Source organism: Varanus komodoensis, unplaced genomic scaffold (assembly GCF_004798865.1).
Source record: "Varanus komodoensis strain SLA01 unplaced genomic scaffold, ASM479886v1 scaffold1, whole genome shotgun sequence".
Classification (NCBI taxonomy): Eukaryota; Metazoa; Chordata; class Lepidosauria; order Squamata; family Varanidae; genus Varanus; species Varanus komodoensis.
Window position 1 is genome coordinate 79,755,651 of NW_025335268.1, and position 27,879 is coordinate 79,783,529.

Here is a 27,879-nt window from a genome sequence, read left to right on the forward strand (position 1 = left end):
TTCTATTCACTAGTAAAACATGAAAAGGGCCTCGCTTATTTATTATGAGCTGCTCCCTCATATAGGTACTTTCTGGCCTCTACCCCAACTGTTTCTGTCCTCAGAAGGACTGACATATAGTACAAGTGGATCAAACACACACATCCCCCTTTCAGTTTTAGGTACAATTCATAACATAGTACCATACTGCTTATGTCAAAGAAGACATTTCGTTGAAAGAACGGTATACGTATTTAGAGCTTTTGCTTGCAGCAGAGAGAAAAAGGACTCCCACACTTGGAACAGTGAGAAGGTGCTGGTTCTGGTCAATCTGTTGGACTTGTCAAGCATTTTTTAAAATCCCTGTGAGATCCACCGATGAGCCACATGATGGGCAGCTATGAGACCTGCTTTTACTTGCAATTGCTTGGGCCTGTATAAGGTCAAAAGGGTGTGTTTTGTTGACTGTCAAGTATTTCTGAATGAGAATAAAGGATCCACTCACTAGTTGTAAAGCTACAGCACCAAATCCTATATAAATAGCTGTACCAACGTACTGGTCCTTGGGAGCTCGGGGCAACTGGAAAAACTCTGGGAACTCAATTTCCTCTTTTGCCAGAACAGAATGTAGGTTCCAGGAAATTGGGATGGAGACAATGACTCCTGCTGCTAAGTTCAGAATGCCTCCAATAGTAAAGAAGGTAATCAAAGCTTCTTTCTGCTTTGTAGTCTTGAAAACATTCCATAAGGCAAATGACATAAAACTTATAGCCAGTGCATTGACAATGGAAGCTAATGCCATTAGGTCTTGAGCAATAAATATTTCCTTAGGGAGAGTCTTGTGTTCATCAGTAAATTCTTCACAGTAGAAATATTTGTTTTTTTCAGTAGCATCTTTCATAAAGCAAACTTTCCAGATGCCAATCCATACAATGCCAGAGCTGATGCCTGTGACGTTGTGCACATGCCATACTCTCCACTGTTCCACTGCAGTCGAAGTAACACACATAATCCAGCCTAGAATAGCAAGGAAAAGGCCACAGAACTGGAGGCAAGTAACGTGGCCCAGCCTGCCTGATATCAGGATGTCCTCATCAGATGGGATTAGTGACTTAACTAGGGTGTTGCCCATGTTTGCTGAAAACAAAACAACAGACATTTATGCCATTGTGTGCATGCGTGTTCTGTAGTATGTGACCCTCCCTGCTCAAGTTGGCTCAAGGAGTGTCACACAGCCAAAGTCATGTCATACTATGAAAATCCATCTTCCAGCTCAAGTGGCCCCAGATAGTTTATACTGAGATTTAGAGCTGGACTAGTGGAAGATGCTTCCATCCTATTTCAGGGATCTATGCTCCACCTGCAGGGCAACTCAACCAAGGTGCCACTGACTCTCGCTGTAGCATTTTTGTGGACTGCTGTGGAATGGAGTGAAAGGACTTATGTCCATGTTCACCAATCCAGTCACATGTGCTTAAATTTGGATCTCTGTTGCATCTTCTGCTATAGGCATCAGGGGCTATTCTTCCGCAGCTCTTGCCTGCCATGACTGCAAGATTCTTGGAGAATGACACCCCTCTAAAAACATGTAGGAAAAGTCTGCTGGCCAAGTAGTCACCAGCTCTATGTAGAGTCTTTTGGCCTAGTTCCTCCTTGAATCTGTACATCACCTAGTCCTGTCTGATCTGCTTTCTTTGTTTACACCTTATTCAGTTATGTTGCCTACACCTTTCTTTATGATTATGTTGGTATTTAATTGCAGGACTGAGAACAGCATTTTAATTGCTCTATGAACATATTAACTCCATAAAAGGCATTGTTAAGACACTTCAGACTTAAGGATAGGTATGCAGTAATGTGAATGTATGCATTCCTTATCTGAGCAAACAGTGGCTTCAAGAGAATATTTACATCTGTTAAGTGGTACATGGGTAAGTTTGGCTTCCCCTCCCAAGCCCTGATCTAAATTGGTGGGCAGGGAAAGGGGAACTGCTATTCGCAACTTGTTTAACACAGAGGCATGCAACCTTTTTATGGCCTATGGGCACATCTAGCCATGGCGAGATGGCTATGGGTACCAGCACAAGATGGTTGCCATGGGAGGTGTAGCTACCTGTCCAAAATACAAGAAAGAACTTGTTTGAGCCCCCCGTTTTCAGTGCCAACAAAAACCTATGGCAAAGAAGACAAACTCTCTCTTTCTCCTCAGCCCCCATTGTCTGCCAGCCTCCCTCTCCCTCCCCAGCAACAGTGGAGCCCCCCATTTAATTTTGAGGAGATCCCAGTTTCTGGCAAAACAATGTGTCAGTTTTTTCTAATGCAAAACAGGGAAGGCACATTGGCAGTTGAGAAATTGTCTAGGGGCACCACATTGCCTATCCTTCCTTAAAGAGATGCAGATGTGTTCCTGAGATGCATCCCTGGCACCTTTTCTAGTTTGGCCTTAGAATTACAGGTACAGGTGAGCAGATGCAGTTTCCGTTTCAATGTGCTTCACTTGTATATTTGTAAAAAAACAAAAACAAAACTAAAACCACAAAATGCAACATCCGTGTCTCTTGGGTTCTCATCCAAAGGAAAATAACTGTCTAGGGCAGAGGGGCATGCTTACTAGAATATACTTACATGAAATAGCGCCTCAACTAGACCGTGGTATGCAATAGCTTTAACATTTCAGTGGGTTCCTATCCTCAGTGCAGAAGGCCTGAAGGTAGTTTGAAAAACATCTCATGCCATAGCAACCTCTCCATAGAGTTCTGAGGCAGTTAGAATGCTACCAACAGCCAGATGAAAGGACTTTGGGCCCTGTTGGGCTGATTCTAGAATATGGCCATAGGTGTACTGTTAATAGTCTCTCCACTGAAGAAGCACCGCGAGGCCTTAAAGGCAACACTACTGAACCTCATCATGGCCGCCACAAACTCTTACAGGTACATTCTCACATTCAACTGTTATCCAAACATCTCCCTTCCCTAAAACAGCACATTTTGCATTGGTTCAAATATTAAATGTGTTCTAGAAATGTCTTAGGAGTCTTCCTAATTCAATCTGCTGTCCTGCTTATCTATTTCAGAACTAACTTGATACTTGCTCTGTGATTCTTTGCTGGCTTTGCTGCAACAGATTAACATGAGTACTTCTTCCTTATTGGTTCCACTCTTTCCCCTTCTCCTTGATCAAATACCATTCCTCATCAACAATAGTCCCTTTCCTACCCATGTACCAGTGTGAATTTGAGCATTGTCCCAATTTTCAAGAACTCACTTGATTGTATGCCAAGATATTGTTTCAGTTTCAGACTTTTGTGCATCTCCAGAACCTTGGCCATTGATTTAAACCAGGCTGGGGGATTTTCACCATATTGAAGTAAGTCCTTATTACATTGGGATTCATTTCCTAGCAGTCAGTGGGCAGAACTGGCCCAAGTCTATTTTGACCCCAAGTCCTGGTATGTTTTATTGTAACTCTAGTTCAAGTTTCAGTTTTTACTTTTAGTGTCTGGACAGACAGGAAATTTACATGAGAGAAAAATCCCATTCTGTGACAACAAAATGGAAGATATGATCCTATCAGAGAAGGCAGAACAAACTCTCTGTTCTTCTGCACTTGGTAGCGTGTTGAATGAAGAAAAGTGATTGTGCAGTACAGACAGAACATTTCAGCTGACTGGAAAAAAGACACAAAGACCTTCATTAGGGAACTCCCATGGGTGGGGGTGGGGAGGGGAGACAGATTATCTGAAACACAAAAGGAGTCCACCATGTCTCATATGGTGAAAGCAAGTCCAACTGCACTGGCCACGATGGCCACCAATAGATAGGCTTATGCAACAAACATTTCCTTTGGAGCCAATGTTTCAAAGTCACTTAACTGTTAGCAGAATTGCACTCTACAGCCAACAGACACATACAAGTAATTTGATGGAGCAAAGTATATTTAGTTATGTGCCAGTTCAGCAGAGATAAGCATTACACAGCAGGTGTAATTAAAGGCTATTGTTTGCACCTGGGTATATTAAACTGAGGGGCTTTTTAACAAAAGCTAAAAGCGGTTATTTACTTACAAACAATCCATATGTAACTTGAATGAGGGAGAGATGTATCTTCAGCGGGATATCTTAGCTCATTGTTAGCTGGTTAGTGTAGAAGTGGAAAGAACATGTTCTCATGGTGAGAGAGAAGAGGGAGAAGGCAAAACAAGCCATCTGATCCTTTTTACCTTTCCAGGTGAGTTAGGAGAAAAAGGATAGACTAATTTTCTATGGCATTAACCCTTTTCTTCCCACTCAGGTTAGTGGCCAGGACCAAGCAATGGTAGTGCAGACAGTGTTACACATACCTAACAGTTATAACCAAACTGCACCTGACATTCTGTGTCTCATGGAGATCATGCCAAATTGCAACTGATTGCACTATAAATAATTGCAGCTAATTGAGGTGAAAAATGCTATTCAAGGAGGTCATGATGTGGATTATATTCTTCAAATTTAACACATCTTCATGATCCTATGAGCCACATAGACGGTAAAGAAAAGGAACATCCTAAAGGCAGGGCTGTAGATATAAATTTGAGATGGTATACAAGTGTATGATGTTCCAAATTTCAATAGAACAAAAGATGTCCATATCTTGGTGATATTATACAGTTTTCAATTTTTTAAAGCTAAAAATCAACATATTTAAAATATAGTGTTATTACTTTTCATTGTCTTATTGGAGAACTATTACGTAAGTGTAATTTCATAAAGCTAAATTGCACACTTTCTCAACAAAGCACCAGTAGTAGCAAATTTAAATTCTACTTCAAAAATCTAGATCCACCTCCACTTTTTGCTGGCCTTTCCTTCACTGTGTACCATCTAACTTTAGTTTGAGATGTCTTTGATTTTCACAGCAACACAAGCACTTCTTCATAGATTGTGTAGCATTTAGCACATGCAGGTAAAAGGCATTGTGTATTTTTGCAGTTATGCATCTCTGTGCCATTACAAACATCACACAGGATTGAACTCATGGGTGTAGGTACCCCGAAGAGCAGCAGTGGCTATTAGTTCAGGTTGAATTGAAACCTGAAGTAGGGGCAGAATCATACCCACCAAACTGGGGATTCTGTCTAAGGTGTATGCAAACTCCCTCCATCCCTTTGCAGACTGAGGGAGGGTTCAGTTGTTTGCAAATAAGTGAAGACTAGTTTTATGAATCATCAGGCTGCATTTTGCTATTATCCAGAACCTATCCAGAAAGGGGGATAGGGTGAGGATCTCACACATCTTTCCACGCTTCTGAATGTGTGGGAGAAGGATGTAGAGCTGGTTACAGAACTGGAAGAATGGAGGGATTGACTTCAGCCTTTGTCATTTTTTGGTGTTTCCAAGTAACTTCTGAAGCTGCCATGTGCACAAACTTCCAGCTGTTGCACAATGAACGAGGATTTTGTGGTAAACTTCATGAAGCATACACGGGAGAGCTGCATTTGTGAGTGTCAGTTCATGAGGTCATGCTAAAAATTAATCTGAAGAAATAAGAGCTCATAAAGTAAGACAACCCTAATCAAATTATTCTGATGTTTAGCTTTAATTTTCCTGTAGACTTATCAATACCACACATGTGATAAAGATTTAGCTATTCTGTTCTAGGATCCCTAATTTCCATCTGGAAGAAGAACATATTTGTGAGATATAATTCAGGAATATGTCTAAAATTGTATAGTTTAGCGACTGAATGAATTCACCCCCCAGGGATGAAGGTTTGAAGCAGAAATAGCAAGGTGAAAACACTTTATAGAAGCTGAACAGAGTTTTGAGAACAATGTCTGCAAAACTCTTTCTGTTCACATTAACCTCATGTTGAAGATCAGTTACCTACTACTTCCTTGTTATTCTTTAACTAAATCAACTGAAATATGATAAGGCAGTTAATAATTAACATTGGCACAAAATGAGTCAAGCTTTATCAATGATTTCCTAAAATGACTGTAAGCCACATGTATGTGCGAACTGTTGAAATGTATGAACATCCATTTTAATTTATGCAGAACTTAAAAACCTGCTATAAAACTATATTTAGGGCTGATTTACACATTATGGGTTTAAAACAGCAATGCCATTTATCAGTTCTATATATAAACTGTTATAGAAAATGTTTGTACATTTTGAATACTAGCTATGTGACTCTGAGTTATTCATGCACACCTGTATTGCAATGAACTGTGTTTGGTCATGGACACTTGCTAAAATAAATGCATCTAACTAGTTTAAAAACTAGAGCTTCTATTACATTTTCCTTCTGCTAAATGTTACAGGTATTTAAATTACTAGTGAATATAGCAGGCAGGTATTTTATTAGTTTTCTATACCATCTAGTAACTGAAGCTCTTTGGGCAGTTCACAACAATTAATATAATACAGAAGAGTAAAACATTATATCAAACCTTTGCAAGTATAAAATTACAGTATAAAACCAGGATACAAACTGGTGGCAATGGAAAGATGTAGTAATACAATAACACATTGAAACAACAACTAAAAAACTAAATGCCTGAAGAATTAAGTCTTAACCTAGTGTCAAAAAGAACACCAAGTAGGTGCCAGGGAAGTCTTTCTAAGAAAGCCATTCCACAACCAGGATGCCACCACTGAAAAGACCATTCCTTAGTATCCACCCATCTCACCTCCTCTGGTGGAACACCCAGAGAAGGACCTGTGAAAATGTTCTCTGGACAGGTATATATAGCAGTTGCCATATATGGGGAAAATGCTTCCAGCTAAGATGGCAATATAGTCTGATTGCAGCCTGTGCCTCTCCCAGTGTTTGGCTTTTAAAATTTGCCCAGGAGTTTTGTGTCATCATGTCATTTTGTATTAGCCTTGCTCCAGTTTTCTTTTTATTTGCTTGCCATGCTTTGGGAGAGAGTTTGATTATGGCTGCCCTGGAGGTGAAGATGGGATCAGGAATTCCACTGATTCCTCCACAGCTTCCTCTGGCTAAAGTCTCTGAAGCTGATCCTGAAGGATATTTTGTCATTCTGCTGAAGACATGTCATTACAGTTATCTCAGCAGGCTAAGCAGCCAAAACAGTTGCAGCTGAGCCAGGATTCTATCAAAACTTCACTTCTGGAGGCTTCTTTCCCGACAGCTAATTTGTGTTTCCTGGGATTATGGGAAAAATCTCCACAGCCTGTGCAAGTCATTTGGCAGCATTTGTGAATATGTTTGCATGCAATTTATTGACATTGCTACCAGATTTTCAGCTTGATACTGAATGAGCCTATAGTGATCTGGGTTCACTATAGGCTCTCACTCCTGAGAATTAAGAGTGGGACCAGCTTTTGTTCAGTTTTTATGCCCTTCAACAAAAGAGTATCTGCCCTGTACAGATGGGCAGAGATGGGAACATTGGTGGAATTCTGCCAATGACCTGTAATCTTTTATCCAGATCTCACCAAGAGAACACAGTTTACTAAGACTAAATGACTGACATTACAATATTGGAAGGATAAACACGCATGTCTATAGGACAGTGGACTGAGGATCTAGCAACACTGTGCACATTCAAATGGGTGGCATTTAGCAGTATATAGATACTGCTTATGAATGGGACACCCATGCAGCTATTCGGTCTACTTTTCATCAAGCTTGTGCACAAGTTTAAGAAAGCTGTACTTTCATATTCCATATGCATGCACGGAAATGGATATATTCAAATCTAAATAGTTGCACATCTTTCCTTCCTCATCTTTGGTTCTGTTGAAATGTTGTAAGAAAAAATATTTTTAAAATGGTGGGGCAAATGAATGGAGAGCATTTTATCAGGGAGATCCATGCAGTGAAGGCCCACAAGAGATCTTATGGCTACCAGCCACGCTCCCACCTGCCATGCATCTGGTAGCCGTCATGTATGTTTGTGGGGTCCCTTCACATCCTGGGTCCATCAGAGATTCTCTTTCACATGGATCCTTATGCACCCATGGTAGTAGAGGCTTATGGTCCTTCACATGGGCACTGAATAAGCAGCTGCTTATTTAAAACTTTTGTATGCTGTCACCACATGTCTTGACATCTAAGGACAGTTCACAATACATACAAAACAATAAAATGATCTTTATAAATAACAAATTCAATAAAAGTTTACATAAGGATAAAAAACGAAAACAAAAAGAGCAACTGTTCAACAATAAAATATTAGTTTTTAAAATAACAATTAAATAAAAAGGTTTTAATCTGGCGCCAAAAAGAATATAAACTCGGCACCAGGCATACCTCTCCACCAGGAGTGCATTCCATAATTTGGGCACCACCACAGAGAAGGCCCTGCTCCAGGTAGATGTTCTTTTTATCTCCTTTAAAGAGGGCTCCTGGAGCAGAGCCTCTCCCGCAGATGTTAAGGGGCGTGAGGGCATGTAAGGGAAGAGACGCTCCTTCAGGTATCCTGGTCCCAAGCCGTTCAGGGCTTTATAGGTTAAAACCAGCACCTTGAATTGGGCCTGGACTTCAACTGGAAGCCAGTGGAGCTGGTATGGGACCGGCGTTACATGAGAACACGACTGGTCCCCATCAGCAGCCTGGCAGCTCTGTTCTGTACCAGCTGAAGTATCCAGACCGTTTTCAAGGGCAGCCCCTAACCCAATGCTTAGGGTGCACTGGCAGCAGGGGTAAGAAAGCACCCTCAAAGTGTGGGTGGGATTAAGGTGGAGCCCTTCCATTGCACTTCCTGTCTACGGGTTGGGAGAGGAGGAATGACCAAAGTAGATTGGACTCCTTTCTGCAGTCATGGGGCTGCCCTGTGAGAGGACAAAATGCAGTTCCGAGGAAAAGGAATCGGCAGTAGTTTCCTCATGCCTGGTTGCTGCACATTCGCCCTGGCATGTTTCAGAAGAGGTGCAAAGGCCAGGAATGCTTGACTTCCCATCAACTGTCTTGTGTTCTGTTCTATATTGTAAGCCTCTATCTCCCCATTGCTTGTAAATTCCCATGTACACAGATGGTGCTGTGTAGTTGCGTGACCCAGCTGTATTGTTCTGTCTTCTCCCATATGACCTTATCTGTACATTCATTCCTTTATTCCAAAGCGTATGTAAGCCACTTTTGAGCCTGCATCATCACAAGCCAACGTACATAAATGGAATAATACAGTGCAGACCTTTTTAATGTACCAACATCAGGTATTTGCTGCTTTACTAAAGAGGGCCTTGTAAGTCATAGCACCTTACCTTGAGAATTGCCATATACCAATTCTTATGTGATGTTCTGTGAAGACATTTTTCTTAAAACAAAAACAAAACTCTTGGACTTAAAAACATATTATACTGCTATAATGTTATATATTTGCTGTCCTGCTCTTTTTATTATGGTTATTTTACAGGTTGATCTTATCGCTCACAAATTTTGTATATAGAAATACCAAATTTTGTAAAATGGTGGATGATGACCCAGACTCAATCACCAATAAGTATAGACTTGCACATGTCTATCACATGAGCTCATAAAGATGGATGGTACCATTGAACCATCCACATCAGGAGTTCAGGAGGATTCCGTGGACAGATGATTGGTCACAGTGTGAACAGAATACTGGACAAGATGGACTCATGATGCACACGGCTCTTACGTTCTTAAACATCCAAAACATTTTTAGGAGGAAAAAACCAAGGGAGCATCCTCTTCAGCAAACACAAAAAGCAGCCCAATGGAGACTGAGTAGGTTCAACAGACACTGAATACGAAGCAGTTATTGTGGGCTGAGTGAAGCAAGGAGAGTAAGAGAATGAAATGGGGTAGAAGGAAACGTGAGCAACATTTTGCAATACATTTTGTTGCAGGTTCCAGTTATCCAGTTCCCCTACTAGAGCACCAAGAAGAGTATATCCTGCTGAGAACAAAACAATTCAGAAATGAAATTTAAGGGTACCTAGAATTAATCTCTGATGGATAGGTATGTTTGACACCAGGTCCCACGTGGATGAAGGATCTTCCCCAAGTGGCTTTGTACTTCTCATTTTCTACCATTGAATTTGGTGTGGATTCTAAATAGGTTTGAACTAGTTAGATGTCCTTATGAGAGTCAGCCACAGTTCACCACCAGAGTAAAAAAGTAATTTTCTCCCCAGAAAGAAAAAATGCAGAATATACATAGATGAATATTATGAACTGATAATCGCAACAGATTAAAATTAACAAACCAGTCAATGCACTGAAACACAATATGGTTTATTTCCCTTGGTCAAGCAAGATGATTGATCAGTAGATAAGTATTTAGATAACAAGTGAGAAATCTCTATTTTTGAATCAGGTTTGCAAACTCTTAAGGAACAATGGGGAAAAATCTGAATTTCTTTTTCATTATACAAAAATGGTCTAAAAATTGCAATGACCTTAAGGTGAAAACAGATTCCTTCACCTACAGATGCCAAAGGCAAGACAGCACCAGGTTCTCTTTTACAAAGCAACTATTTATAGAATTATATACAGAGGGGGGAGAATCCCTCTTCTGGTTTATTCCAGAAACAGAACAAGTTTAAAAGAGAGAATAGGAAACGTGGGGCAGGCAAGTTGAAAGTGGCGATTAAATATCACATTGTGAAAGGGGTAATATATAATTATACATTAATTTCCATATTGCTATTTTTGTAAGAATTATATGATTTAAAATACTGTGTACATATTGAAGTTATATTTGGAGTTCAAATACACAAACAGAATCACTACAATAGTCTCTTTTTAAAGTCACAGGTAAAAGCTTACACCTGACTGGAGTAATAGTTTCTTTTAGCTTGGTTATGTAAGGAATAGCAAACGGCTTCTGAAAAAAAATGGAACCATTTATTTAGTATCAACTAGAATCATAGCAGCATTTGATGACAGTAATAATTTGTCAGATGTCTTGTGGATGGTGAAAAAATCTGGGAGCACTTAGTACAACTAGACTGTTAAGAAATTACACTGTTGCAGGCCAGTGAAGGGTGTATGAATTAGCACTAATAATTAGAGGAGAATCTCTCATCTAGCATTTAAGGGTACAATTTTATACATACGTACCTGGGAGTAAGTCCCCTTGAACTCAACAGAGACTGCTTCTTAGCAGATGTGCATTGGATTACACTGTTGATTATGCAGAAGCGATTATGGCAACTTCTTGAACAGCCAACAATTTTCTTATCTTTATTTTTGTATTTATCTGAATAGTGATGAAAGAAACTCTTTCGTTTACACTCAAATTGAATATCAGGAGAAAGTTTTTTTCTTTTTTAGTTTCACTGTTCAAAGGGAGTAGTAGGACAGGATGGTTCATTATTTAAGTGCTAAATATGTAATTTTCTGGTATAACTTAAAAAGACATAAAAAAACAAGACTTCCCTTTATCCATTAGAAATGTACATTAACGCAAGGGACCATCACTCATATGCAGTTTAGGTCACCAACGTTTATCACAACCTCCTTACGAAGTTTAAAAGAAATGAGACTTTTCAGAGGTCAAAGGGGATTTTTTCCTTGTTTCAAATAGTGTTGTGAATATTTCATGCCTTGTGACACTGAGCTGCAGAATAAGGTCCCATTATCACAAGGGTATTTGTGAGTATGGGCATGGAAATACAAACACACACAAACACGCACACACGTATTAGGCATGCAATTATGAATAAATCCGAAACACTTTTGGTCAGGTAGGCAAATTACGCTGCTTGTGCAGGTGAGCAAAATCTGGACAAAGCGCAGCCAGGGACAGGATGCATGTAGAAGCCAACAATTAGCTTGCGCCTGGAATGCCCAAGTAGGGAGCCGTTCCATGAAACGACGATGCTGCTACCCAGTAGCCACAGCATGGACTAGGGGGAAAACCTCACAAGGCTTGCCCCCGGACGCCTTCCCTCTAGCCCATCGTGCTGGAATGGCCTGAGGGAAGTGTGCTGGTGGGAAACTTTGCGACCACCGCCAGGACTGCTTCCCATTTCGTTGCATGGCCATCCATGCTTTGGGGCAACTAGGGACTCAAGCTCTGTGTGCATGAAAGATATGAAGACTCATCTACCAATCTGGAATGGGACGCACTGAAGCCTGGGTACCTGTCGTAATGTAATACTAGTTCTGCCTTACTTCAGGCTTGCACATGTTAGACTTGGGTCCCCAGCTATTTCGCATATGTAACAGAGCTGAGCTAAATGCAACATTTGCCCTTGTGCCCCATTACTGAAAGGCTGGGTAAAAATTCCCATGCTTACTTCAAATAAAAAATAATAATAACTTGGTCATTTTTGTGCCACTAAGATGTCAAAAATCATGTTCACACACACACGCACACACACTTGCCTACTATGTTTGGAAGTAGTTTTATTATAGGCTCTTAAAGATCTACTTGTCCAAACCATTTTGACATAATCACTGGAAAGATAGAACTTGCGCAACATTTCTTCATAAAAGCATCTAAATGTGCAAATCTGAAAATGTCATTTTACCTCATCAACCCAAAAACAATGCTAGAAAGGTAACTTGAATGGACTTGTTTTGTCTATTTTAATATATATTCGTAAGTCCCTAAAATTCACAGTCCTCAATATTGCTTTTTAGGGAATCAATTTATATAGACATAAAGAGAACAAATGCCACATATGTATTTTAAAAATGTACTCATGCAAAGATGCAGCAGATTCCTTAGTATACTGAATCTGAAATGCAAAACCTAATGTATGCAGAGCTATCTAGAGGCTGTGTGATAAGAGAGAGACGAAGAGGCATTCGTATGTTTCTAGCCATGGAAATAAACCCACCTAAAAACAAATCCCCCAACATTATTGCTATTATGACATTTCTCTTGAGTGAGTCCTTCTCATGGCCAGAGGAGCTGCACAGAGAGAAATGTGTTCAACCCATCGCAGTTTCTGTGTCCTTCGACAAGTGTCATTTGGGCCTTTCGGGTTGGAGGCTGTCAGTCAGACACTTGAGTTGCTCTTCCCCAAGTTTGATTTTATCTTCCAACTCTCGCTGCTCTATGATGAGAGCTGACTTCATTTTGACAAAGTGCTCATAATCCGCAAGGCTTTCCTCACTCAGGTAATTGGCTATAATGTCAAAGACAATGCGTTCCCTTCGATCCAGGTTTTCCTTCAGCTCCTTTGCATCTTCATGCTGTTGTGTGAGCAACTTCTGCTTCTCTACCAGGATCCGCTGGAGGGGGAGGGAGGGAGCAATACCAGTCCGTCACTTAAGACTGCAGTTAAGTCACCCTACTCCCTCTGCTACTCATTTATGATAAAATTGGTTAATAAACTTATTCACTGGAGTAACCCAATGCTACACAAAGATTCACGCAACTGGGCTTTCCTATCCTTCTTTTCCCACCCTCAAATTAGCACTGGCAAGTCCTCCAACTCTGGAACAGCTAGAAGAGGTTTTCTTTTAAAACTTAGTTATGAGTATCTGCAAGGTTACAGAGATAGGACCACATGAAAAGAATCATCTCTAATTCTGTCGATTTCAGCCTGCACATGCTTAGCTTTTCCACTGAAATAAATATGATTCCAAAATTTTTCACTTTGTTTAGCTTATGCTAAACTCTATCTTCATTCCATTATTGGAGAAATAAATGATGATCTGCTGCCAATGCCACTTCAAATTCTACCGTGCAAGCACATTTGCTTGAGCAAACATTGTAGAACTCAGAGGAACCGAAGAACGGTTGTCCAACAGTACTAAGGGGTTTATAAAGCTTAAGTCATTGATTTGAGTTGGGATTCAAAATCTACCTTCCATGGATAGAAGCACGCTATTCATGGAAAGTATCCTGCCCACATTACCTTCTTTCAATAAATTAGGAAGCTGAGTGTGAACGTCGCCCATTTTCACACTCAGCAGTAATGTGTGTCCCAAAAGGTAGGTTTATTTTTGTCTGTGGACAGCTCAAGGGGAAATATGTAACCCTGAGCTTTTTTATTGTTGGAATCTAAAGCAAAGAGTTCTTTTTGAAGGTGTGTTAGTCCAACTGCAATCATTTAGGCAGGGGAAAATAATATGGGACAAGATTTGAATGAAGTTATGGACACAATCAGGGATAAGAGCTGTCATATTTCTAAACACAACATGATTCTGTCACAGATGCTGGATATTTATGACCTGACACTTGGAGGAGCACCCAGACATAGGAAAAAGATGGTAGATTTTATCTGGCCAGGCACCATTCCTATATTAGACTGGATTATATTTTTATGTCATAGGGTTTATGGTTATGGTGACTGTGACTCAGCCTCTTTCACTAAAGGCTCCTCCATTTCTCTCCAACCATGCAAAGTTTAATGACTCATTAAAAAACAAAAACAAAAAACAATTCTTTATTTGCCTGGTCAAAGTGGCTTCAGAAACTGGATCCTCTCCTGTTTACAATTCTTGATCAACCCTACTTTCAATATAAAAAGCACTGTGGTTGGTAACCTAAATATACATAGCGTATTAGAGGCTTGGTTGTAATAAGGTGGCCAATTCCGGAAAGGAAATTGCTCTACTGCCTGATGATTTCTCCTCTGGCTACAAAAGTTTCAAACTGTGTCCTCCGCCAAGCATGGAATTGTCCAGGGGGATGCTTATTGTCCCTTGACAAAGAATGAAGGACACGTGTTCAGTCAATGGAGCTAGGGAACAGTATTCTATCAAAATTGCATCCCCAGTTGCTTTCAATCTCCCCAAGGGAACTGAGTGGTTTACAAGATATTTGGCAGGTAAGCATACAGTATAAAAACTGATACAGGCTAGAAGGCAAGGTGGACACATTCCCTACACCACATTCTGCTAAGCTCAGAAAGAATGCAATCAAAGTGGCTCATAGATGGCATCACACTCTGCTAACATTACATCCTTTGTATCCCACTTCAGCTCCTAAATGTTGGTGCAGGTCTTACAGCAAAGATTCTTGGATGCGTATGTGGTGGGCGTGCCTCAGGGTTTGTGCATTATGGTGCTATTTTTTGAAACAACAGCAGACATTATTTCTCAGCCTGACACATACTCTGCCTTATTATCCAGCTATGACATGGGGGCGGAGGCGGAAGACTCCACAAGGACTTGTAAAATGTTCTGATATAGCAGCCTATCCAAAAATTACTCAGTTACGTAGAAGTCAACCCTGGGATTTGCTTACAAGGTTTACAAGGTTATTTAACAGACTTGGCAAAGAGCTCTGGCAGAAGGCTTGACGCACCAGAGTTGACTACTATGAAGGCCTACGAAAAGGGGATGCTTTGCTGAAACTTGGCTGCCCTTCTTGGAGTTTGCAAATAGAGGTATTCCTGAATGCATGAACCCAGAGAATCAAAAGTCCTTCTGGGGAGTCTTAATTCATGGACTGTGTTCGTCTGATAGATTATTATGTTGTACCCTCATGTGTAGCAGTAATAGATGTATGAAATATTTTAACCTTTTACATAAATCTACTTGTGATCAAAAGAGCACAATCAGACAGGTCTTCCTTAAATACAGCAGTAATACAATATTGCACCTTACCCGCTCTTCCGATGATGCATTTTCATCCAGGTTGTTCAATGCATTTTCTACCCGGGCTAGCCGACCAGAAAGTGATAAGAGGAGGTTGACCACTTTGTCAAGGTCCCCAATAAACATCCGGAACTTGTCAAACTCATTGGGTTTGCAGACCTCTTTTACAATTGCTTCCACTTCATCTCCAAGCAGATTGTTAGCTTGAATGTCTTCCAAGAGGGTCTTTCGAGCTTCTCGTAGTACCTGGAGCTTTCGACTTATGCTATCTATAAGCTCTTGCTAAAGGGAAAAGGGAAGAAAGGATATTAAAGTATCTAATATCATTCCATTTATTAGATACTTCCCAATACCGAAAACTCTATGGGAAGGTTGCAGCATAAAATAAAATATAGACATGATTTTCTTGCCCTCTACGAAGTATCTGAAATATTCTATTTAGAAAATAGACAGACAGAAAACCCAATGGAGTGGGGCAATGAATGTGTCTGGAGTATAAATGGGTATGTTGCGTGCTTACAGCCACATGTGCAGTCCTAAATAAAGACAAGGGAGAAGTTACAAGGCCTTCAAAGAGCTCGGAGAGGAACAGCAGCTTTGATTTTGTAGCCGTTTACATCACTTATGCCTATTAATTCTGTTCCAGAAGAACAGATGTGTCAATTTATTCCAGCAAAACAAAACAAACAGACCACCACAACCCTCTATCTCATCATAGAAGCTGATCTGATGTCAATAATAATAATTAAAAGTCCTTTAATGCTAATTGTCTACAAGATTTACAATTCTATAGATAAGTTCCCTAATAGCGGTCCTTGCTAAGCAGACGTTAGCCCTATAATGGCTTCTCTTCCTGAGCCCACGTGGGATCATTCTCCCAAGTCATGCCTTTCCTCCTTCTTACGCAGTCTACTTTGCAGCTGTTCAAATCGGCGTAAAATACGTCTGTTCTGGGCCCTTGAAAAATCCACGACACCTATTGTGTCTTCTGTTTCTGGCTCAGGGAGATCAGCATCAAGGGGGAAAGAGGCAGTTTGCTCTGCCTTCTGAGTAGAACTTGCAGCTTCCTCTTTCTCACGACTCTCTGTCTCTGATAAAGGTCCAGGCATTTGCTCAACGTGCTGGGGCTCAGAGGAAGACGCAGCAGCTGGCGCTGGGTTGTGGGGTCGACTCTTGGGCACTGGGTGCCAAGTGCAAGGTCTCCTCGTGAGTCACTGTTTCTGTGGGAGCTTCATGCACGACAGGTTTGCACATACCACAAACACATGGTTTGCCTAACTTACAGGTTGCTAAATCCTGGGTTGTTGCATGTCCATGCATCCGGTACTGTCTATTTTCTGGGAAAAAGGGGATTGTCACTATATGCAATTTCAGAAGCATAGGAAGGCGCATAATACCAGCATCTGAGTCTAACAATAAATTAAGCAATAATTTCCAACCAGCCTGGCAAAGTCTAGCATTCAGAAGTGATGGTGGAGGGAACAGAGAGGTGCAAAATGAAGAAAAAGGATTTCCCTACATCTACAATATGCTTTTCATTGAAGGATTTACAAAAGTGGAGGCTTCTTTTTTTAAATAAAAATGTTTCCATACTGTTTTCAGTTTTAGCCAAGTTTCCCAAAGTGGTCTGCAGAACAACAACAACAAAAAAATCATAAAACCAATTTAAACAAAAGCACAATTAAAACAGAATACTGAAACCAAGGAAGATCAGAATCAAAACTACATCTCAAATTAAAATATAAAAATAGATGCACATTTTGTGTGTGTGTTAATTAGGAACATCTTCTCTCCATGCCCCCTCAAAGAGATGTTCAGAGGGTAGTGACGAAAGAACAGGTCTTTTCTGTGGAAATTCCCAATTACGGAATATTCTCTCCAAGGAAACTCATCTTTAATACAGCAGTCTAAAATCTGCTTCTCTTTTCCTGGAGATTTGAATAATTTAATGGCCTAGCTTTTGCAGTCATTTTTGTTCTTCACTTCTGTTCCTCCCAGGGATTGCATCTGTCCTTTAGGTGATTTTTTAGATGGATACTTTGGTTTCAGTTATATGATTTTCATGCACAAGCTATAATATTGTGTATAGTGTTTTGTTTTTTAAGTGATTTCTTTGCAGATTATTTTGAGATTCCTTTTGTCTGTGTGAAGCAATACATAAGTGTAGTAAGTTTAGCTCAAGTAAAATCCATTAAAAGTCTGGTGGGATAAAAATACTTTTACTGTCCACCTAAAGTCCATCAGGAATAGGTGTAATCTAGTACCAAATATCTTTGGCTTCTGCTACTAAGAAAAGCAGGTTGCTTACCTGTAACTGATGTTCTTCGAGCGGCCATCTGTGCAGTCACACATATGGGTGCTGTGCCTGCGCAGTGCTTTTGGCCGGAAGATTACAAGCTAACGGTTTTTGGCAGGAAAGCTCCGCTCCCCCTCCCCCATGGCCTATAAAGAGCAGAGCGTCCGCCATTTTGTTCAGTCTTTGACGACCGAACATACACCCCCATCTGGAAAAAATATTCCTACTGTAAAACAATATTGGTACCCAGAAAAGGGGAAACATTCAGTACCGACAAACAATATCCACTCACCGACACTGAGCGGGGTCGGCGGGTGGGTTGTGTGACTGCACAGATGGCCACTCGAAGAACATCAGTTACAGGTAAGCAACCTGCTTTTCTTCGTCGTGGCCTCTGTGCATCACACATATGGGTAGATTAACAAGCTTACCATATTGGAGGAGGGGAAGCGTCCTCAATGAAGAACAGATGAAAGAACGGCTCTGCCGAAGGAGCAATCTTGTTGAGCCCGAACGTCTAAACGATAATGTTTGGCGAAAGTGCAAGGGTTCGCCCAAGTAGCAGCCCAACATACATAGTCAATCGGTACTCCTGATGCGAAGGCAGAGGAGGTAGCAGAAGTCCTAGTCGAATAGCTACGAGGAGCTGTGGGTAAGTCAATCTTAGCCAGTTGATAGGATAAAGTGATAGTATGGACTATCCACTTAGAAAGTCTTTGCGGAGTGACAGGAGCGCCCTGATCTCTGGCAGCATATTTAACGAAAAGTCTATTTGAACGCCAAATAGATTCCGTCCTAGATCTGTAGAAGACTAAACAGCGCCGAATGTCAAGTGAGTGCAATGATCTCTCTAGCGGAGTCGACGGAGACAGAAAGAAGGCCGGCAAATTGATATCTTGTCCCATATGAAAGGGAGTGGACACCTTTGGGAGAAAAGATGGATTGAACCGCAGGACGACCTTTTCTCTATGAAAGTTGAGGTAAGGTGGGTCTATGCGGAGAGTGCAGAGCTCACTGGCCCTTCGGGCCGAGGTAACCACTACTAGAAACGCTGTCTTCCACGAAACTAGACATAAATCGACTGTTGCTAACGGTTTGAAAGGAGCTCTTGTAAGCACTTGCAAAACAACAGAGAGACTCCAGGTAGGCATTACTGGCCTGATCGATGGATTCAGATTATAAAGTCCCTTCAGGAACCTCTTAATAGCAGGTTGAGAAAAGATGGACGCTCCATCTAGCATGCCACAACGATAGGCGATTGCTGCCGTATACACCTTAATCGAAGATGGTTTCAGTCCAGAGTGGTGTAGTTCTAAGAGGAACTGGAGAATTTGGTGTATCGATGATGTAAGTGGAGAGAACGAACGAGACTCGGCAAAGGTGGAAAATCTTCTCCATTTAGCCGCATAAGACTTCTGTGTGGAAGGCTTTAGAGTGGAATCCAAGATGTATTGAATGTCTGGATGAAAGATTGTCGGATTCGATGGAGCAATAGTCGGGTCCGACAGTGCTGGAGCAGCGCCGACTCCAGCGGATTCGAAGGTTGCAAATGTAGCGGATTCGAAGGTAGGATTTGAACCACTTGAAGTAGTCGACAGTATAGACGTAAGGAAGTCAGTTATCGGATTCGCCATGCTGTTAGTTTCAACGATAGTATATCTGGGTGGCAAAGTGCACCGTCCTGCTGGGTTATGAGGTACGGAAGCGGTGGAAGATGAAGGTATTCCCCGTGAGAAATGTCCAGTAGTGTGGGGAACCAAGGTTGGCATGGCCACCAAAGAGTAATTAGTATCCCCGTGGCCCGATCATATACAATCTTTGCTATGACTCTCATCGCCAGAGGAATCGGTGGGAAGACGTAAAAATTCAGGTTGTTCCATGGAATCATGAAGGCATCCCCTAGGGATTCGCACCCGATTCCTGCTCTCAAACAGAAAATCGCACACACCTTGTTCTGTTGGGTGGCAAACAAGTCCACGTCGGGAAACCCCCAGCAATGAAAAAGGTCCTCGCGTGTCTGGGGATCTAGTTCCCATTCGTGAGAGATGAGCATGCGCCTGCTGAGAAGGTCTGCTTCCACATTGTCCGTACCTGCCAGATGGACTGCTATCATCGTAATGTCTTTCGAAATGCACCAGTCCCAGATCTGCACAGAAAGTCTGGCCGGGGTCGGAGATTTCGTCCCTTGTTTGTTCAGATAAAGAACGGTGGCTATGTTGTCCGACATTATCTGAACGACCCAATGTTGAAGAACATCTTTGAAAGAGTGTAGGGCTTTAAATACGGCCAACAGTTCCAGGAAGTTGATATGATTCGTGGATTCTCGACGAGTCCAGATGCCCTGAGTATACAGGCCAGAGCATACCACTCCCCAACCCAGAAGAGGCGTGTCAGTACCGACTGTTATCGATGGACATCGGGGCCTGAAGGGGACCCCAACAGTCAGATTGTCCGGGACCGACCACCATAGTAGGGAATGGAGTACCGAGGATGGGAATCGAAGCAGTTTCGACGGCGGATCTCTCTGTGGGTGGAACGCTTTGTTGAAAAATAGCTGCAGAGGACGAAGTCGCAGTCTGGCGTGTGGTACCACAGCAACGGCGGAAACCATATGTCCTAGAAGCCTCTGGATGGACTTTGCTGGAACTGATCTGCCTCATCGCATTCGATGGACATGGCAAGCGAGAGTCAGTTGTCTGCCTCGAGGGAGGAATGCCTTTTCCAACGTCAAATCCAAGTGGGCTCCGATGAATGTAAGCCTCTGTACTGGAAGGAGAGAAGATTTCTCGGTATTAATGCATAGGCCCAGATCGTCCAATAAGGCACAGGTAAAACAGATAGAAGTGAGGAGCGCTTCCCTGAACCTGGAGACCAGGAGCCAGTCATCAAGGTAAGGATAAACTTGTATGCCCTGGAGGCGTAGGTAAGTTCAGACAGGGGCCATGCATTTAGTGAACATGCTCGGAGCGGTGGCCAAACCAAAGGGTAGAACCATGAATTCATAGAAATTTGAGGCAACAGCAAAGCAAAGGAAATGCCTATATTTGGGATGGATCGCAATATGGAAATAGGCGTCCTTCAGATCCAATGAGGTGAACCAATCCTCTCTCCTTAGCAGCGGCAAAATATTGTGGAGGGTGGTCATTCAAAACTTCCTCGTCACGATGAATCGATTCAGACTATGTAAGTCTAAAATCGGACGTAGGCCACCATCCCGTTTGGGAACTGTAAAATATCTAGAATAGAATCCGTGAAGTCCGTCATAGTGAGGTAGTTGACGAATTGCTCCTTTACGAAGAAGTTGTTGTATTTCATCGAGCAATACCGGCGAGCATGATGTAAACCGGATTGGACTCGATGGAGGGACGGTGTCGAATTCTATCCTACAGCTGTGCTGTATGATGGACAATACCCACCGATCAGATGTGATGGACTCCCAAATGGAGAGTCAGCTTCACAGCCGGTCCTCAGATGAGAGGGGGGTGGGTAAAGGATAGGGTAGAGGAATGGTTCGCCAGTCCCGTCAACGCTGCCTCCTGTCATCATATCAGCGGTGACCCTGTTGGTAGCGTTGTTGGGGCTGTTGTCGGCAGCGTTGTTGTTGTTGCTGCCTGTGTGGAGGCTGTTGCCTAGGATGGTAAGGCTGTCTGTATGGCAGACGGGTCCATGCCCACTTACGTCTCAGTTGTGACCGGAGCTCCATCCGTCGGGCTGTCATGCGGAACTCATGAAGTTTTTTGAGTTTGTGATCCGTCTTTGAGTGGAAAAGCCCGGACCCATCAAAGGGCATTTCCTCGATTCGGCGCTTGGTCTCTTCGGGGAAGTTGGTGCTCCTCAGCCACACATGCCTGCGAAGGGAGACAGCACCGACCAAGGCCCTTGAGTTGGTGTCCACATGGTGCCTGGCTGTGGACAGCTGTTGGACTGCGACGTGCATCGCCTCCTTAATTAGCACCTTGGCCAAGTTGCTCTGGTGGTCTGGGAGGGCCGAAACGACGTTGTGGAGGCGTTGCATTCCAAAACACTGGTATCTCGCCAACGTCGCCTCATAGTTTGAGATACGCAGTCCCAAGTCTGAAGCTGCATAGACCCTCCTGGCCAGGGAGTCGATCTTACGGCCCTCTTTATCTCGCGGAGTGGTGTGGCCTCTTGCCTCCCTACCCTGGGAGGACTCCACCACGACTGAGTTCAGCTTGGGGTGGTGGAGGAGGAATAGAATGTCCTCCTCCCGAACCCGGTACATGGCTTCATACCTCCATGATGCGGGTTGAGGGTGAGAGGGCAAGTCCCAGGGCTGCATCATCGCCTGCCGTAGGGTGGTGATCAAGGGCAGGACAATCGAGGTGGACAGCTCCCTGCGGACGACGTCATAAATTTTATCTGTCGACGGCCCCGGGTGCTGGATGGCATCGATATCCAGGGACTGGATGAGCCTGGACATCAGCTCCATGAAGGAGACGTGGGACTCGTTCAGTGACGCAGGCTCTGGGAGGTCACTGCAACGTCAGGAGAGGTAGAATCGACGTCTGAGTCGGCAGAGTCCGTGCCATAATACAGAGGAGCCGAAGAAGAGGACTCCACCGGCGAGACAGACCGGCTGCTTTCATCCCGGGAAACCGGGGATGCGTGCCTCGGATCCAGCGGCAGCGGGTGATCGCGAGAGTGTGGTGGGGATCGATCCCTCGGTGCGGGATAGTACCCGGTAGAGTATGGCTCGCTCCAAGATGGATAATAGGAGTGATGCCATTCCTCGGATCGTTGTTCCCTGGAGCGACTCCTGCGGGCCCTGGGCGGGGATCCGACCACATCCGCCTCCATTGTGGCCATGGACATAGGCATGGGCGACCTAACCCTGGGGGGAGAGTCCTGAATTTCCCCATCAGAGATCGACCCCCACTGAAGAGGTGGAAGTGGCTCGCTGGAGGGGTCAGCCACACGCCAAGGGGACCCTTGAGGGGTGTCCCTCATAGCTGCCTGGAGTACTGGCTCGGGTGAGGTCGGTACGGTAGCTGCCGCCGGTACCGATGCGGCCATCGAACCCGAGTCACAGTGCCGTGGCCTCTCCGGATCCTTTGCCTTCCGGGTCAGTTTAGGAGGCTTCTCCTTCCTGGCCTTCTTTGCTGATTTATCAGCATCGGCATGTTTGCACTTCTTGCGTTTCTTCTTGGGAGAAGCGGGTGGGGCCCTCAGGGCAGAGGCACCTTCATCCAAAGGGCGTGAGGGCGGGACCACTGTACCCGGGCCAGGCTTCGAAGCGACGACGAGTGGGTTGGACTGCATAAGAGCCCAATCCCACAGGAGCCTCCGGAGGCAGTTCTCCCGATTTTTCCTGGCCTGCTTAGAGAAGGCCAGGCACTGGGAGCACTTGTCGGTCCTATGCCCCTCCCCCAAGCAGAGGAGGCATAGGTCGTGCAGGTCAGATGGAGACATCTTCGACCTGCATTCTGCACATTTGCGGAAAGCCGCTCGTTGCGCCATCGCAAGAAGAGGAAAAAAAGAAGACAGTGCAGAGGTAAGAATATATTTTTGGTTTTTTTTTTTTTTAATAGAAGAAGGTAGAATGGTAGAACGAGACGACAGAACTAAAGAACTAACAGGAACTATAGAGATAACAAGAACTAACAGGGGTATAAAAACTGGGAGCTTAATAAGGAGAAGAAACACGCCACGAGTAACGGTAAGAGTGATAGTCGAAAGCAGCATGAGGCACAGTGAACGGCAGTCGCAAAGACTGAACAAAATGGCGGACGCTCTGTTCTTTATAGGCCATGGGGAAGGGGGAGCGGAGCTTTTCCGCCAAAAACCGTTAGCTTGTAATCTTCTGGCCAAAGGCACTGCGCAGGCACAGCACCCATATGTGTGATGCACAGAGGCCACGACGAAGAATACTGTTTATTTTTTTACAGCGCGCGCTCTCTCTATCTCTCTCTCTCTCACACACACACACACCTGAAATGAAAAATAAAAGCTGAGTTTCCAGAGCAGATACTCTAACACTTTAATAAGCATGAGCTTTGACTAGTGCCAGACTTCATGTATTTCTTGACAAGAAAGCCCATAATCCACATTTTAGCTAGCCTAACTGCACGGCAACTTAGCAAATTCAATTGACTTATTTGCCTGGACAAAAACTCCCACTAGTTTTTTGTTTCCCTGATTCTGAGATTTCAAACAGCAGGTGATAGATTCTTCTGTCTTACTCAACTACCCGTTAGACAAAGCCAAACCTGCTGTGCTTAATTCAGAAGGCAATCCCACAGCAGTGGATGCCAATCCTAGCTACAAAAGTTTGTCTAATGGAAAGCAGCTCCCACAATGCTACAACTGTGCCCAAGTGGCAGGTCAGCCCACTTGGCCACTGTTGAAGCAACTATGCAAAAATAAGGGAGCTGTGGCATGTTTCCTGGCTCCTCTTTATTCGAGGACAAGAGAGCCACAATCCTGGTTGCCAAAGCTTGACTTTTGACCTAAATAAGGTTTAGTTTAGGAAATGAGTCATCCTAGAGTGGTAATAATTTCTGATTGGTTTACATAACAGCCTAAGATGCTATCTCACACAAGGTCAGACTATTCATCCATCTGGAATGCTCAGCTTCCCAGTGTCCTCAACAGAATTTCTTGTCTTGTCCTTTAAAACAGAGCCCTTCAAGACTAAGCCTGGGGGTTTCTGTTAGCAACACATGTGCTTTGCTACTGAAATTCAGCCTCCTCTTAAATATAGAAGGGTGTTGGTAAGATCAGGGGTCCATGAGTTGCACTAGGTTGCATATTGGACAAGCCCAGTTTGCAGTGAAATGCAGCAATGGATAATAAAGTCTCTGTGGCAGAAAATCCATACAGTAGCTTGTTCATACCAATATGGGATTGTATCCCGAGATAATGAACACTTTACCTTGATTCCCCTGACGCATATCGGTTATGTGAGTACCTAATAAATAGAGTCAGGAGCCAAAGGTTTGATTCTAAAATCCTGACAGGATGTGCATTTATGGATTCACCTAAATTCTTACTAAACTAAGTCTCAGAGAATGCAGTCCCAACTGAGTAACAACTTTTACATATCCTCAAGTCCCTCAACACCTTTACTGAAGATAGTTACTATAATATATATAATAAACATACAGCTCTTTCAAAGAGGCTTACATAGTAAAATCATGATAAAACATATTTTTAAAAGCATAACATAAATATACACAGTGGAACAGTGCTATCTAAAGCTAATCAAACAACTTTTAAAAACAGCAACAATGGAGAAAATATTTCAATTAAAAGACTGAGCTAACTTCAAATTAATCTGGTAAAAGCAAGGTTCTTAAAAACTGTTTGAAAGCACACAAACAAGGAGCTCTGTGGAATAAGGCTCCAAGGTAACGAGGCCATCACTGAAAAATCACTCTTTTTTGTACCCATCAGTTTGATGGACCCTAATCATTGACCTAACAGCAGGGTCCTGAAGGCGTATCTTAACAACTGGCCAAGCATATAAGGGTGTAAGTGGAGCTTAAAATAACCCAGGACTGATAAAAAGGGTTGGGTTGGTTTCTCTCCCGTTAACAGTACAATTCTATATATGTCCTCTCAGATATATGCCACTGAATTTAATGGCATTGAATCCAAGGCAACTGTCTATCGGACAGTTCCCCAGATGTTAAAACTCCCCCGAGAGCCTGGCTGAGCTGCTCTTTCCATGACCACTTCTCTTCGGTTGTTAGAGACATGCCTTGTTAATTCTGTGCTCTCCAACTAGCTGTGACTTTGGCTCCTTGCTCACTCAGAGAGAAGCTTTCCTTTTACATCTTGCATGTGCTGGGATGCCAGTGCTTGTAGTGCCACATCACTTTTGATGTGACCGTGGACACTTCTGAGCACCATCACTCCCACCCAGTGGCGCCGTGGTAATTGTGATGTGCAGGCACTCAGTGAGGCAATCTTCACAGCCATGCCCCACAAAGCAAGTCCCAAATTGCAGGCAACTATGTCAATCTATATCAACAAACCAGTTACAGAGGTTTCATCTCCAACAGAAGTAGCTCCTTGTACAGCTAAAGGGTCTGAGCTGCCCACTGTAGACCAATCCACCAAAAAGTCCTCCGTATTACAGCAGGGAGAATATAGGGAACATCCAGGTTCCCACTCCCCCTTACTGTGAGGGCTGCTGTCCAGCAAGGAGGGAACATGGGAGTCTGAGAGGGTAGGCCGCCCCGAGGCTTTGTGCGAATGGGGCGGCATAAAAATGTTCTAAATAAATAAATAGGGCATGGCGTGCTAGCAATCTATCCACGGCAGGCCTAGCTCCACTGCACCACTGCTTCCACCCGTCGACAACCTGAACAAAATTCTGAGCTTACCTTCTTTTCAGACAAATCATGGTCCAGCTCATCCTCAGAAGCCTCCTCGTTTTGCTGCTGCTGCTGTTGCTGCTGCATGTCCTTCATTTTTATGAGCAGTTCCGCCTTGGGTGCAGAGGTACTATAGTAAGTAGAATTGGTTGTCAGGGGTATAGCCAGAGGCAGAGGGGGCTCCTCTTTCCTAAGCAAAGGATGAAGAAACAATACCCGCTTTAGTTTACATCTGACATTCTCACACTGAAAGGAAGAGAGGGATTGTTCTGAAATATTGTTTGCGGCAAGGAAATTGCATGGTTAAGAGAAAGATCCTCAGCTAGGGAGACGCTGCAGGGTCTAATGGCTTGCACAATATAACAATATGATTCTGGCACTCTCAGAACCTAGCTATAAAGACAGGCAATTAAAAGAATCTGCCCAAATGACTGCCTGAAAGTGCAGATTTCCATTTTGTCCCTTAATTAATGTTATCTGGCAGTATTTGGATTTCCATGCCCTATCCTTGATTATATGGGCAGTGGTAGGAAGGTAATGTTTAAATCTCTTTGGGGCTTTCATTAGCCTTGAGTATATAATCCCATAAGCACACCTTTTAGTGAAAACACAGCTGCTTGCGTTTCATTATGTACAGTTCCAATGCTTAAAAGAGGCTCTTACTAAATACATTGTTCAGTTAACAGTCTACTACTAAACACAACCTTCCCGAGGAGACAAAAAATACTTCACTGGTAATTTAAAACGGAAGATGTATAATGAAACCCAGAAATGCCAGCAGTTCTTTGACACTAAGCAGAACTACAACATTCTCTAATTTAGAGCCTGACATTGTGCATACTTGCATGGACATTCGTTTCAATGAGTCTGTTCAGCCTTATTCCCCAGGAAGGATACGCTGGATTGCAGCACAGGCTTGGATGGATTTACAGTTTGCTGTCTACTTCGTCAAGGTGGCTGGCTTTCCCCCAGAGAAAAAATGTTTAGAATAGAACTAGGCAGCATACCAAGAGTCACCCGAGTTTGAGAAAAGACTAAGCAGAACCTACTATATATAGTTACCAGAATGCCCGGTTTCACCCCTCAGATGGGCTGCACCTGAGTATACACACTGGCTGGGTTTGCACAAGACATGAAACCCCTTGGGAATTTTAGCCATGCCCTGTGGTTAAAATTCTCTTGTGCCTGACTAGCAGGTACAGCAGGGAGGCACACAATCCCCCCAATCCTCCTGCAGTATTGCAGAAGCCATTGCAGGACCACCAAGATGTCTCCTGAACCTCAGCAAGTCATAATGCCAAATGCATGGAACTGGTCGATAGACTTAAGTATGTTCATCATGGGGTTGTCCAAAACAAACGCTTTGGACAACCTACCAGCTCTTTTGGCCCAAGGAATGAATGCAACTTTGGAGAAGCATTCAGGAGCTGTATTCCAGTGGTCATCAGAGCCAAAAGCAGAAGAGGTGGGGTCAAAAATACAATCCCCTCCACCAATACTTTGTTGATTAAAGCTCTTAGAACCAATAAGGGTTCTTAGGTGAATCATTCAATCTTTTAGAATGGGGCAAAACAGTACACAAAAGGTGGGAAACAATGAAACAATTGGTGGCTGGGGGAAAGGAGATGTTTCCCTTCTAATTAATAAGTCACATTAGTTTTGCACTATGAACATTAATGTTGCTTATTTGATCTACTGTTTTTTGTTTTCTGTTCTGTACACATTTTATGCCATGCAACTTGCAGCTAAAGCTGGCTTTTCATTGTTTTTTCATTATCCCTGCCTGTCCTGG

General features: G+C 43.1%; 2 protein-coding genes across 3 annotated transcripts in view; both read right to left on the bottom strand.

Moving 5' to 3' along the window:
- Positions 1-322: 322 nt before the first annotated feature.
- On the bottom strand, positions 323-1,111 carry CLDN34 (claudin 34). The gene has a single exon (XM_044430960.1). It carries the CDS (start codon positions 1,109-1,111, stop codon positions 323-325), a length of 789 nt encoding a protein of 262 aa, XP_044286895.1.
- Positions 1,112-10,172: 9,061 nt separating this feature from the next.
- SHROOM2 (shroom family member 2) overlaps positions 10,173-27,879 on the bottom strand; it is a 146,454-nt gene continuing 128,747 nt past the window's right edge. For both annotated transcript variants that reach the window (XM_044432382.1, XM_044432391.1), the window contains 3 exons: positions 26,097-26,277; positions 15,462-15,734; positions 10,173-13,136 (listed from right to left, as the gene is read on the bottom strand). In XM_044432382.1, coding sequence (XP_044288317.1) covers positions 12,870-13,136; positions 15,462-15,734; positions 26,097-26,277 — 721 coding nt within the window. In that variant the 3' untranslated portion in view covers positions 10,173-12,869. The remainder of the gene's footprint in view (positions 13,137-15,461; positions 15,735-26,096; positions 26,278-27,879) is intronic.